At 38.9% G+C, this 12,521-nt stretch overlaps 1 protein-coding gene across 1 annotated transcript in view; it reads left to right on the top strand.

Moving 5' to 3' along the window:
• Positions 1–12,521, top strand: part of PDE7A (phosphodiesterase 7A) — a 61,872-nt gene that overhangs the window by 4,271 nt on the left and 45,080 nt on the right. The window contains exons 2-3 of the mRNA XM_023517558.1: positions 3,619–3,679; positions 6,915–6,998. Of these exons, the coding sequence (XP_023373326.1) occupies positions 3,619–3,679; positions 6,915–6,998 (145 nt within the window). The remainder of the gene's footprint in view (positions 1–3,618; positions 3,680–6,914; positions 6,999–12,521) is intronic.

Here is a 12,521-nt window from a genome sequence, read left to right as displayed (position 1 = left end):
AAAAAAAAAAAGAATACTTGAACTTGCCCCCTGAGTGAAGGGTTCTTGTACAAATGGAGCTTTACCCTGGAAGGGAGAACAATGTAACCTAAATATTGTACCTTCGTATAAATTTGGATAAAGTTTTAAAAAATGAGGAAAAAAAGAATACATGAATTTGTATAAGGTTTTAATTGATATTTTTCTCTTAAATGATAGTATTAAGGATAGAAATTAATGATTTTAGTGCATTGTTTTGCATACTAAATCCTATTGAGAGCTTTAAATAAAGTAAATTTTCTTTAGAACAGTAGTAAAACACTTATTTTTCTTTGAAATCTATAGGTCTGTGTTGAGGGGGTATAAATTTTATGCCAGAGTTGTGTGGGGGAGGAACACCATTAATCTGATATGTAGAAATGGGATCCCATTGCTTTAATGTGTGTTACTTTCATTCATGAAATCTAGCATCCTTTTTTTGTTATTGGGATTTTTTCCCCTGTGAATTGTGTCCTTATATTCTACTTGTTTTCTACTGTATTATTCATTTTTTCCTAATTGATTTGTAAGATATTTTTTAAAAAATTTTTAAGTATACTACAGAAAAATTAGCTTTTTGTTCTATCTGTTGAACTCATTTTTCTTGGTTTGAGGTTTGCCTTTTACTTTTATTTATGGTACATTTTATGTTGTCATTTAACTTTGTGTGGTGGCTTCTGCCTGCAATCCACCACTTTGGGAGGTTGAGATGAGAGGATTGCTTGAGGCCAAGAGTTTGAGACCAGCCTGGGCAACATAGTGAGACCCTGCTTCTAAAAAAATAAGGAAGAAATTAGCTGAGTATGTTGACACACACTTCTGGTCCCAGCTGCTTGGGAGACTGAGGAAGGAGGATCACTGGAGCCCAGCAATTTGAAGCCCATGAAGCCCATTGAACTGTGAATGTGTGACTCCACTGGAGCCCAGAACAAGACATCTCTTTAAAAAAATTAACTTTTAATTGGATTATTTGATTTTTGTTTCCTATTGAGTTATTGGAGCTCCTCATATATTCTAGTTTTTAATCCCTAGTCAGATGAACAGTTGGTAAATATTTTCTCCCATTCTGTGGGTTGCCTTTGCTGATCATTGTCTTTGCTGTGCAGAAGTTTTTTTGCTTGATATGATCACATTTGTCCAATTTTGCTTTTGTTGCCTGTGGTTTGAGAGTATTAAGAAGTTCTTGCCCACACCAGAAGCATTTCTCCATCGTTTCTTTTGGCGGTTTCATAGTTTCAGGTCTTTAAGATTTAAGTCTTTAATCCATTTTGATTACATTTTTGCATGTGATGAGAGATAAGGATCTAGTTTCTTTCTTCTACATGTGGAAATCCGGTTTTCCCAGCACCATGTATTGAGGAGACTGTGCTTTTCCCACGGTATGTTCGGGGCACCTTCACCTCTGCTTTCTCTATTCTGTGGCTTTGGTCTGTGTGTCTGTTTCTATGCCAGCACCACGCTGTTTTGGTTACGTTAGCTGTGTAGCGTACAGAATTTGAAGTCAGGTAAGGTGATTACTCCAGTTTTGTTCTGTTTGCTCAAGATGATTTTGGGTGTTCTACCTAGGTCTTTTGTGGTTCCATATACATATGATGGCTTTTTCTACTTCTGTGAAGAATGTCATTGGTACTTTGGGTACTGCATTGAATCTGTAAATTGCTTTGGGTAGTATGGACGTTTTAACAATATTGATTCTAATCCAGCAGTTCTCAACCTGTGGGTTGAGACCCCTCTGGGGGTCTCTTGCATATCAGATATTTACAGTATAATTCCTAACAGTAGCAAAGTCATAGTTATGGAGTAGCAACAAAAATAATTTTATGGTTGGGGGTCACCATAGTATGAGGAACTGTATTAAAGGGTTGTGGCATTAGGAAGGTTGAGAACCACTGTCTAATCCATGAGCGTGAAATATGTGTATCTTCCCATTTTTTGTATCTTCAACTTCTTTCATTAGTGTTTTATAATTTTCATTACAGAGATCTTCCACATGTTTGGTTAAGTTTATTCCTAGGTATTTTATTTTACTTGTAGCTATTTCAAATGGGATTATTTTCTTGGTTTCTTTTTCAGATTGCTTATTGTCAACATATAGAAGTTTTACTGATTTTCATATGTTGATTTGTAAAAATAAATTTAACTTTTGAGTGGCCAAATTTATCAATACTTTGTGACTTGAGTGACCACTTGAGTGGTCAAATTTATCAGCACTTTGGGACTTGAGTATCTATACTTGTAACTTTTGAGTGGCCAAATTTATCAATACTTTGGATTTTATAGAACAGTTAGAAAGACCTTTCATAGTTAAGATTTTCTTTTAATGTAGTCCTATTTTCATTTAATATTTTCATGCTTTAACTTTTTATATTTAAATATTTAAGAATTTTTTCTTAAATTCTTAAATATTAAGAAAAATTCTTAAATATTAAGAATTTTTTTTGATTGTTCAACTAATTTTATTATCGCTTTCAACGTGCTAGGCACTGTTCTGAATGTTGGGATTTATTCTAAATCTGGGGCTACAGCAGTGAACACAGTCCCTGCCTCCACAGAGTTTAGATCTGGTAGGAGATTTGGTCAGTATTATCCTTCAGGTTTTTAAATCTATCTTCATTTATATAAATTCTGTTAGTCATTAATTTATGCATCAATTTATTGATACAATATTTATTCGTTAATTTATTTGCAGTAAATGCATGCAGTCACTTATCTACCAAATATTTATTTTGAATTTACTAAATAGTAGGCCCTGTTTTAGGGGCCAGGGTGCAATAGTGTCTAAAACGAGGTGCCTGCTCTGGTAGAGGTTTTTGTTTTAGTAATGAACAAACAGGGTAACATCAGCTGAGTGCTGCCCGGAGTAGGGCAGTGGGGAGCTGCAGAAGGGAGGCTTTCAGGTGCCTTTAGATTTGGTGATCAGGGAATGCCTGTCTAGAAAGATGACATCTCATCTAGGACCCAAGAGGTAAGAAGGGAACCATGAGGAACGATCCAGAACAAGGGAGCAACAAGCAGAAAGGCTGTAGGTCTGGTGAGGTTGAGGAAAAGTAAGGAGACCAGCATGGCGGTTTGGAGTGGAGAGGGGAGGTGGCAGGACCAGAGGACAGAGAGATAGGCAGGTTGTAGAGGATGCTGGAAATCGGAGCAAGGAGCTTGAAATTTATTCCAGGTGTGGTGGGGAGCCCTTGGGGGATTTTGAACAGGAGCTGACATGCTCGCCCTTGCTTTTATGTGAAGAGGGGATCGGAGGTCAAGAGACACAGCAGGGAACCAGTGGAGTCCCTTTTCTTCTCCTTCCCTTTGGCCCTGGTCAATTCAAAGATCACCCCCCAAACCTTTCTGACTTACTCAGATTAAATTTCTGCCTCCTGCGTGCATCTCCCTTCGTATCTACTTTTGTGGTAGTTCTTAACTATACTGTACTATAATTGTTTATCTCTCCCCACTAAGGATTTCAAGAGCAGGTCCCGTATCTGATGTCATTTTGTATCTCCAGCTTCTCTTGCACAATGCTTCACAAATAATGAATACGTTTGCTAAATTGCATTTTGTATCACATTTAATTGTCACATATTAAAATGTGTGTATTTTTTTTTCTAGAGGCGTGGAGCTATTTCCTATGACAGTTCTGATCAGACTGCATTGTACATTCGTATGCTGGGTAAGCCTTATTTATTTTCTACCAATATGAATATCGTAGATTGTATTGTTATTTGAGGTTGAGGTATCTTTGGTTAGGTAACTTTTCATCACTCTTGGTAGCAGATTTAATTGATGTCAATGAAATTTAGAAACCAATATTGAATGTGGTGTGAATAAAGAGAAGCATTTTGGAGTTATAGGTAATTGAATAATCTCTGGCTTAATAACTGGGACTCTATCATTAATACACAATTTTAAGTTGCATTTTAACATTTTTTAAAAAAAAGAAAATTGACTTGTAGAGTTGCCACATAGTGAAGAGATGAATGCCAACACAGATGGGGGCCCATCAGAGATGCCCCATCAGACAGTCCTGTCACTAGATGCATTTTGTTCTTAGTTGGCTGGCGAGGGATACGGTTTTTCTTCTAGTCCCAGTGCTTACATTTTTAATAAGTTACTGGATTCCAGAAGGTAAAATGAATTTAGATGTGTGTGTATAATTATACATATTATTTTCTTTCTCCTTTTTTTGTGCCAAATTTATCTTGTCATCCACACATTCCTTAATCTTCTGCACTTTAATTCATGCTATTAAAAATACACGATTATGACTCCAGTAGGCAAATTTACTCATCTTTTCTTAGAGAAGGTTCCCGTGACTCCTCTCCTTACGCTCAGAATGCCTCTCAACTTTATGATACTGAACCATCCTTACTCTTTACCTACTTAGTTTTTCCTCTGTCTCCTTCACTCATTCCTTTTCATGCTCTTAAGCCAAATATTCCCCAACGTTCTGTTTTTGCTCTTATTCCTTTTTTCCTTTTAAATTTACGTTTCGCATCTTAAATGCCTCAATCCTGTTCTGTTCTATTCTTCTATTCTGTTCTATTCCATTCCATTTCATATTTTTGCCCTATAAATATGCAACCTTTTCCTCTTTGCTATCTCCATTTTTCTCTACAAACATACTCAGGATCCCACTTCCTTAAGGCAGTGTCCTTTAACTGTGCAGAGCCGTCTCCACGTGCGTGTATTATGGATATCTCAAACTTAACATGTTTAAAACCAAAGATTCGTCTTCCCCGTGTCTGTTCATTTTGCCACTTTGGTAAATGTCACTCCATTCTTTCAGATGTCAGGTCAGAATGTCATCATCGCTCACTGCAACCTTAAACTCCTAAGCTCAAAGGATCCTCCTTGTCTTAGCTTCCTGAGTAGCTGGACTACAGACCTCACACCCCACACCTTGCTGATTTTTCTATTTTTTTGTAGAGATGGGACCTCGTTATGTTTCTCAGCCTAGTCTTGAACTCCTGGCCTCAAGTGATCCTCCCCTTTTGGCCTCCTAAAGTGCTGGGATTATAGGCATGAGCCATTGTGCCTGGCCATTTTTTGACTATTTCTTACACACGCTGTGTTGAATTCTTCAGCAAATCCTATTGGTTGATATTGTCAAAATACATGAGGACTCTCAACCCCCGTGCTTACCACCATGATCTAAGCCGCAGTCATTGCCTCGTCTAGCACACTTGTGTGCCTCCACTCAATTCTAGTCCACACAGCCAGAGTGAACCTTTTCAGACTTAAGTCATCTCACTCCATTATTTAGAAACCTGGTGGCCTGAAGGTACAACATAATCTGGCCCCACTGCCTCTCTGACCTCACCCCACCAGTTCCTCTCACTTTCCTTGCTCCTACCCTGCTGGCCTCTCTGCTTATCCTTGCCATGCCGAGTTTACTGCCGTCTCAGGGTGTTTATACCTGCTCATCCTCACGTGTGGAAACCTCTGCCTCCCGAGAGCCACTTGGCACCCCACCTCATTTGCTTCAGGTCCCTGCCCAGGTAGCTCCTTTTGGGTGTGGCCTTCCTTGGCCATACCAATGAGTCACCTTCTTCCTCCTCCCTCCCTGTTCCTCTTCCCTTTCCTTAGTTTTCCCCATGTAACTTGTCATCCTCCGTAGAATGAAATTATGTGTTTACTTTATTGTATGTGTCATCCCACAAAAAGATAAGCTTCATGAGAATAGGGCTTGATGTATTTTGCTCACTGCTGTTTTTTGCTGCTCAGTAACCATTTGTTGCAGTGTGAAGGAATCACCACATAAAAGGTTAGATCATCGTGGTATGGAGTTAAGGCAGCTAAAACGAGCCTTTAAGGGAATTATGGTTTTATTTAGAGAAACAAAGAGTAAGCAGGGGCACCTTCTAAGCAAGCAGAATTATAAGAGCACGGGGACGGACTGAAGACTTAAAGGTTATAAAATCGGAGGCTGTGACGGTGCAGTGGGAAAGCTAGGTTTGCATCCTGGCTTACCCTTTGCCCTAGCTTTGTGGCATGGATCACACTGTTTTAGCTTACCCTTCGCACTAGCTTTGTGGCATGGAGCACACTGTTTTAACTTCTCCAAGTACAGCTTTTGCATCTGTAGAATGGGGATTAAGATTCCTATCTTCTCAAGGTTGATTGGAGAATTAAATGAAACAATGCCTGTAAGACACAAAGAGAGTGGCTAGTATGTAGTTGCTATGGTTACGTTGCTATATAGAGAAATAAATCTGAAAGTTGTGGATACGTGTAGGAACAACACAGTTTATAAAGACCAAAGTTTAAAGCCCACCTAAAGGCCCTGGGTGTCTACCCACTGTCAGTGAGAAGAGAAGATTAATGAAATGGACTTAAGGCAAAGTCTTTAACATTTTAATTTTTTACACGTTGATGAACTTGTAAAAAGTGCTAGAGAATAGGTCGTGTATTTTCTATGTTTCATATCCCCTTTGGCCCATAGTATAGGGTTAGGCACAGAAGAGACACTTAATAAATTTTTTTTTCTTGTTGTGGTTTTTAAAATTTTTCTGTCGAGGATTTTCTATTTCCTATAAAACATTTTGTATTCCAGTAGCCATTCCCCTTTTTTTAAACTACCTGTAAATAATAAGGTGTTAGGTTACATTATCATCAACTCGCATCACCTTTCAGAAGGCTCAGTTTAAACTATAGTAGATTATAATTGTTATTATTGTAGGGGTAGGTGCTTAAAAAAAAAAATAAAAACCTTGTCCAGCCTTATAATTCAATACTGAAATGTTGTGACCCTCTTCAAGTAAATCTGCTTAACTACATGTTCTATATATATCGTTAGTGCATTAGTGGGCAGTTACTTTTGAATATGATAACCACGTGGACCTTCGTTGCCTATGGAAGCTTCTCGACAATCTTCTGACCTTATTTTTATTCTTGATTCTGTCTAGGAGATGTACGCGTAAGAAGTCGAGCAGGATTTGAATCGGAAAGAAGAGGTTCTCACCCGTATATTGATTTTCGTATTTTCCACTGTAAGTGTTGGCAGACATAATGTTTCTCTGGGACTTTCACTACACTTCAGATCTTCATAGAATTACATAGTTTTCCGAGAGAAAAAGAGTACAAGAAAAAAACTTTATCATGTTTAAAATGTTTTAAAATTACTGAGTCACGTTAAATGACACTGTTTCTAGATAACATTAGCAAATGTTTAGTGGTAGAAAAGGAAGGTATTACAATATGAAAGTTAATATAGCTTTTCTTCTTTCTAATTTAAATGTGAAATTACTTTAGTATCATTTTTTTCTTTAAAAATATATATTTTTTAAAGAAATTGTTTGATTCCAAATAGTTTATTACTTCAGAGAGAATGTTTTTATGCAAATTATATTTCATAAAGGTTATGTTATCCTTTATGTTTATTTGAAAATACGCATCACCTCCAAAGATGTTTGGTAGAATGCATAGTTTTAAAAACATTCTAATTGTGTCTGGCCTAGAAGGCCAAAACAGAACATTTAACCCCCCTTAAATATTAAACACATTGTTTGTTTTTGGAGGAGTTTTACTTTCAATGATGTTAGATAATTAAAACAATGAGAAAAACTAGACAAAATACAAAATGCATGTATTTGAATGTATTAGAATACTCTTAAGGCAGAGAGATGAACCTGGGCTTTCAGGCCGTTTTCCCCCTTACTGACCTATGCTGATTCTGGGAAAGGTGCATGAGAAGCTGAAGCATTGTTGTAGCAGTTAAAGGCTAAAATAACAAAAATAGGAGTTCAGAACCCTCTAAGTCAAGGCTGGGAGGTTGGTACTGGTAAACACTCTTGGCTTAGGTTGGAACCCCAGAGTGCTACACATTAGAAATAAATCCCAGCTTGGCCAGGCTTGGTGGCTCATGCCTGTAATCCTAACACTCTGGGAGGCCAAGACAGGTGGATTGCCCTGAGAGCTCACGGGTTTGAGACCAGCCTGAGCAAGAATGAGACCCTTGTCTCAAAAAATAGCCAGGCATTGTGGCAGGTGCTTGTAATCTCAGCTACTTGGGAGGCTGAGGCAAGAGGATCACTTAAGTCCAAGAGTTTGAGGTTGCTGTGAGCTGTGACACCACAGCACTCTACCAAGAGCAACAAAGTGAGACTCTGTCTCAAAAAAACAAAGAAAGAAAGAAAAGGAGATAAAGAAATCCTAGCTTTGAAATAGTGATTACATATTAAGGTGATCTATGACCATCATGCCTTTAGCAACCTGCAGGAGAAGGATGTTTCCCATCCTCAAGGTTGCAGGCCGCGAATACAGCCCTGGGAAATGGCTCAGGTAAAGATTGCACAGAGCTTTGCATTTTCAGCACACTCTGTAAGAATGAATATAACGGGACACTTGGGTCTTCTGTGGGAGATTCCCCTCCCAATATTAACAAGTGACTTCAAAGTGTACTGACGTAAGACAACTACCTCTTCTTAGACTCATGATTCTGAGAGTCAGGAATTCAGTCAGGAAATATCAGATTCTGCTTACCTGTGCTCTGCTATGTCTTGCTCTTTGATTATACAGCATGATACATACTGGTTCATACAGCATGAAATGGCTAGGATGGCTCTGCTGGTTCCTTAAGCCTGGGACTTTGTCATCTCCTAGGGCTGGAGCCTAAAGATGGCTGCTGAGTGCTTAGGTCTGGTGCTGGACCTGGGAAGGCTGACATTCCCTGGTTGGCATTTCTCTCTCCATAAATCGCAGTCTCAAGGAAGCCTTAGGATAGTTGGATTTCCTGCGTGGTAGCTGCCTTCTCCCAGAGCAAGCATTTCAGAGAGAGAGAGAGTAGGCACTCCTACGCTCTGAAGGTCTGGGCCCAGCCCCTAGCACAATATCACGTTTCCATATTCTGTTGGTTGGTCATGCTCAGATTCATGGGGAGAGGACATAGACCCCAAAATGAGGAAGTAAGGTCAAAAGTTTTAATCTTCCATCTTTAATCTGGCACAAAATATGTTGAGAAAGTAATTAGGGTCCCAGCAGGAGGGGAAAGAGAGAGGGTAGCAGAAGCCTTTTTTTCTAAGAGATAATACACAGATTAAGGCACAGATTCAAGAAGCATTAAAAGTCTCAAGCCGAGTAACATTAAAAGAAAATCATACCTAGGTTTACCACAGTATAACTGTGAAAACCAAAATCAAAGATAAAATACTGAAAGGAGAAAGATATTAGATTCAAAGGAGCAGTTATGAGATGGCCAGAAACAATCAGTGTGTTTCCCCATCAGTAGAAACCAAGAAGTTAAAAGTCAAGGGACAACAGCTCTGACGTACTAGAAAAAATAAATATCACACTGAAATCTTAGCCACTAACTCTTGTAGAGAACAGGCGGGAAAGGACATAGTTAATTTATTTTGTAAGGTCAGCACAATCTTGATCAACCTGACAAGGATATGACAAGAACAGAAAATTCCAGTCACGTCACTTATGAATATGGATGAAACATCCTAAATAACATATTATCAAATTAAATTTGTAATATGTAGGGAGAATAATATATTTTGACCCAATTTGTGTTTTTCCTGCAATGTAAAGTTGGTTTAACATTGAAAAATTAGTCAGTGTGATTCATTATATTTATAGAATAAATGAGAAAAATTATGGATACACCAATATGCTAAATGCTCAAATGACATTGCTAAATGCCATTATGACCAAATGCTAAAAAACTATTTGATAAAATTCAACGTTTGTTCTTTGTCAAAATTCTAAGCCAGCTTGGCATAGAGAAGTCATTTGAAGTAGAATATTTATAAAACCTATAGCAAATATATTTTGTAATGTTGCAGTATTAAAACTTTCTGAGTTAAGAAATCAAGAATGCCTTTTATCACCGTTTGTATTCAATATTGTTTTGAAGGGCCTAACCAGTACAGTAATTGAAAAAGAAATGAAAGGTATAAGGTTAGAAAATAAAAAGTAAAAATGTCATTATTTATGGATAATATGGTTATGTACTTAGAAAATTGTTATAGTTAATAAGTGAATTTATGAAATATGTGTTTTCAGCTGGAAGCTCTGCATCTCAGCCTGTCAGAATGGCCACCCTGTGGGCTACACCCCTTTATGAGAAATAAAGCTTTCCCTTCTAAATTTAAAGAAAAAGTGAGGCTTGGCGCTTGTGGCCCAAGTGGCTAAGGTGCCAGTCACATACACCTAAAGTGGCCGTTTAAATCCAGCCTGGGCCTGCCAAACAACAATGACGGCTGCAACCAAAAAATAGCTGGAGTTGTGGTGGGCGCCTGTGGTCCCAGCTATTTGGGAGGCTGAGGCAGGAGACTCGCTTGAGCCCAGGAGTTGGAGGTTGCTGTGAGCTGTGATGCCACAGCACTCTACCCAGGGGGACAGCTTGAGGCTCTGTCTCAAAAAAAAAAAAAAAAAGTGAATTTATCATGTTTTCTGGGTACAGAGTCATTGATTACACTTATGGAAAGCAGCATCAACAAAAGTGAGATAATATACAATTTGAATTTGCTTCAAAATATCAAATATGTAGGGAGAAATCCAGTGATATGCATGACTCTGCATGGAGAACTGTAGGACTGCAGGGAAAAATGAAAGAAGACCTAAGTAATTGTAAGTGTAGGTCCTGTTTTATGGGATTGGATGTCAGTATTTAAAGATACAAGTTTTTCTCAAGTTGATCTATATAGATTTAGTGAAATCACAATGAAAATTCCTGTTTTTTTGTGTGTGTGTGTGGCCTCAACAACCTGATTTTAAAACTTCTATTAAAACTGAAAAGGTCAAGAATAAACAGGATAATCCAGAAAAAGAACTAAGTTACAGAATTTACTTCTAGGTATCAAAACTTATTACAAACTGTAGTAATTTAAGTCAGGGTGATATTGGTTCAAGGTCTAATAAGTAGAATGCATTATAGAATCTAGAAATAGGCTCACTTGTATGTGGATATTTGATTTGTGACTAGTACAGCAATTCAGTGGGTAGAAGATAAAAGGTGCTAAATTAAGTAGATCTCCATATAAGAAAAAAAATAAATTTTGACCCTTTTGTACTATACATGAAAAAATTCAAATTTGAGGGGATTAACTTTGCCAAATTATGCTGATAAATCAGATGGGAAGAGGAATGAGAACTGCTTTAGTAGTGTGGAACTAGTGATAAGGGAAGCCTGAGATGAGGGTGAGTTTAAGAGAGAATAGGAAGATAGGAATTAGATACGGCAAGTACAGACAGCTCTTTTCGAGAATTGTGCTGCAAAGGAAAGGAATAGGGCTGGGCGCAGCCGCTCAGGCCGTAATCCCAGGTCCAGGGCCGGGCACAGCGGCTCACACCGTAATCCCAGGTCCAGGGCCGGGCGCAGCGGCTCACGCCGTAATCCCAGGTCCAGGGCCAGGCTCAGTGGCTCACAGTGGCTCATGCCGTAATCCCAGGTACAGGGCCGGGCGCAGCGGCTCACGCCGTAATCCCAGGTCCAGGGCCGGGCTCACTGGCTCACAGTGGCTCATGCCGTAATCCCAGCTACAGGGCCCAGCGCAGCCGCTCACGCCGTAATCCCAGGTACAGGGCCGGGCGCAGCGGCTCACGCTGTAATCCCAGGTACAGGGCCGGGCGCAGCGGCTACTCAGGAAGCTGAGACAGGAGTTTGAGCGCAGGAGTTAGACATTTCTGTGAGCTATGATGAGGCCATGACACTCTACTCAGGGTGATAGAGTGAGACCCTGTCTAAGAAAAAAAGAAAAAGAAAAGAAAAAGAAAGAAGAGAGGCAGCCAACAGGGGAAGCAGGATCACTGATACTAGAAAGTAATAGAGGGCTAAGAAACAAAAAGACCTGGCCACTTGGACATTTTTTTAATTCTGAATTTAATTCTGAAATACTTCTTGGATTATAGAGACAGACTAGAAAAAGGTATACTTATAATTCATAATTGCCAAGACATAGAAAGGTGCCCATTGACCTATGAATGGATTAACAAATTGTGGTATATGTACACCATGGAATACTGTGCAGCCATAAGAAAGGTAGAAGCCTCACATCTTTTATGTTTACCTGGATGGAGCTGGAACATATTCCTTCTTAGTAAAGTATCTCAAGAATGGATGAAAAAGTATCCAGTGTACTCAATACTACTATAAAATCAATATATAATCACCTACACATTCATGTGAATGGTAAAACATAACTATAATCCAGAAGGTAGGAGGGGAAAGGAGGTGGGGAACAGGCTGGGAGGAGGAAGGATATTTGGGGCATCTAATGTCCATAATGCAATGGTACATTTCAAAACTATTAAGAAAAGAGTATAATTGTCTTACCACAACAAAATGAGCAAGGTGATGGATGTGTTAATCAGTTCGATGTAAACATTTCACATTGTATATCAAATCAGTACACTGATTTACTTTTTAGAAAAGTATACGGCTTGGTGCCTGTGGTTCAAGTGGCTAAGGCGCCAGCCACATACACCTAAGGTGGCGGGTTCGAATCCAGCCCGGCCTGCCAAAAAATAATGACGGCTGCAACCAAAAAATAGCCGGGCGTTGTGGCGGG

This window comes from Otolemur garnettii, unplaced genomic scaffold, assembly GCF_000181295.1.
Source record: "Otolemur garnettii isolate 467f Iridium unplaced genomic scaffold, OtoGar3 scaffold00113, whole genome shotgun sequence".
Taxonomy (NCBI): Eukaryota; Metazoa; Chordata; class Mammalia; order Primates; family Galagidae; genus Otolemur; species Otolemur garnettii.
The sequence above is the reverse complement of the archived record's forward strand: the minus strand, read 5'-3'. Positions and strand labels throughout refer to the sequence as shown.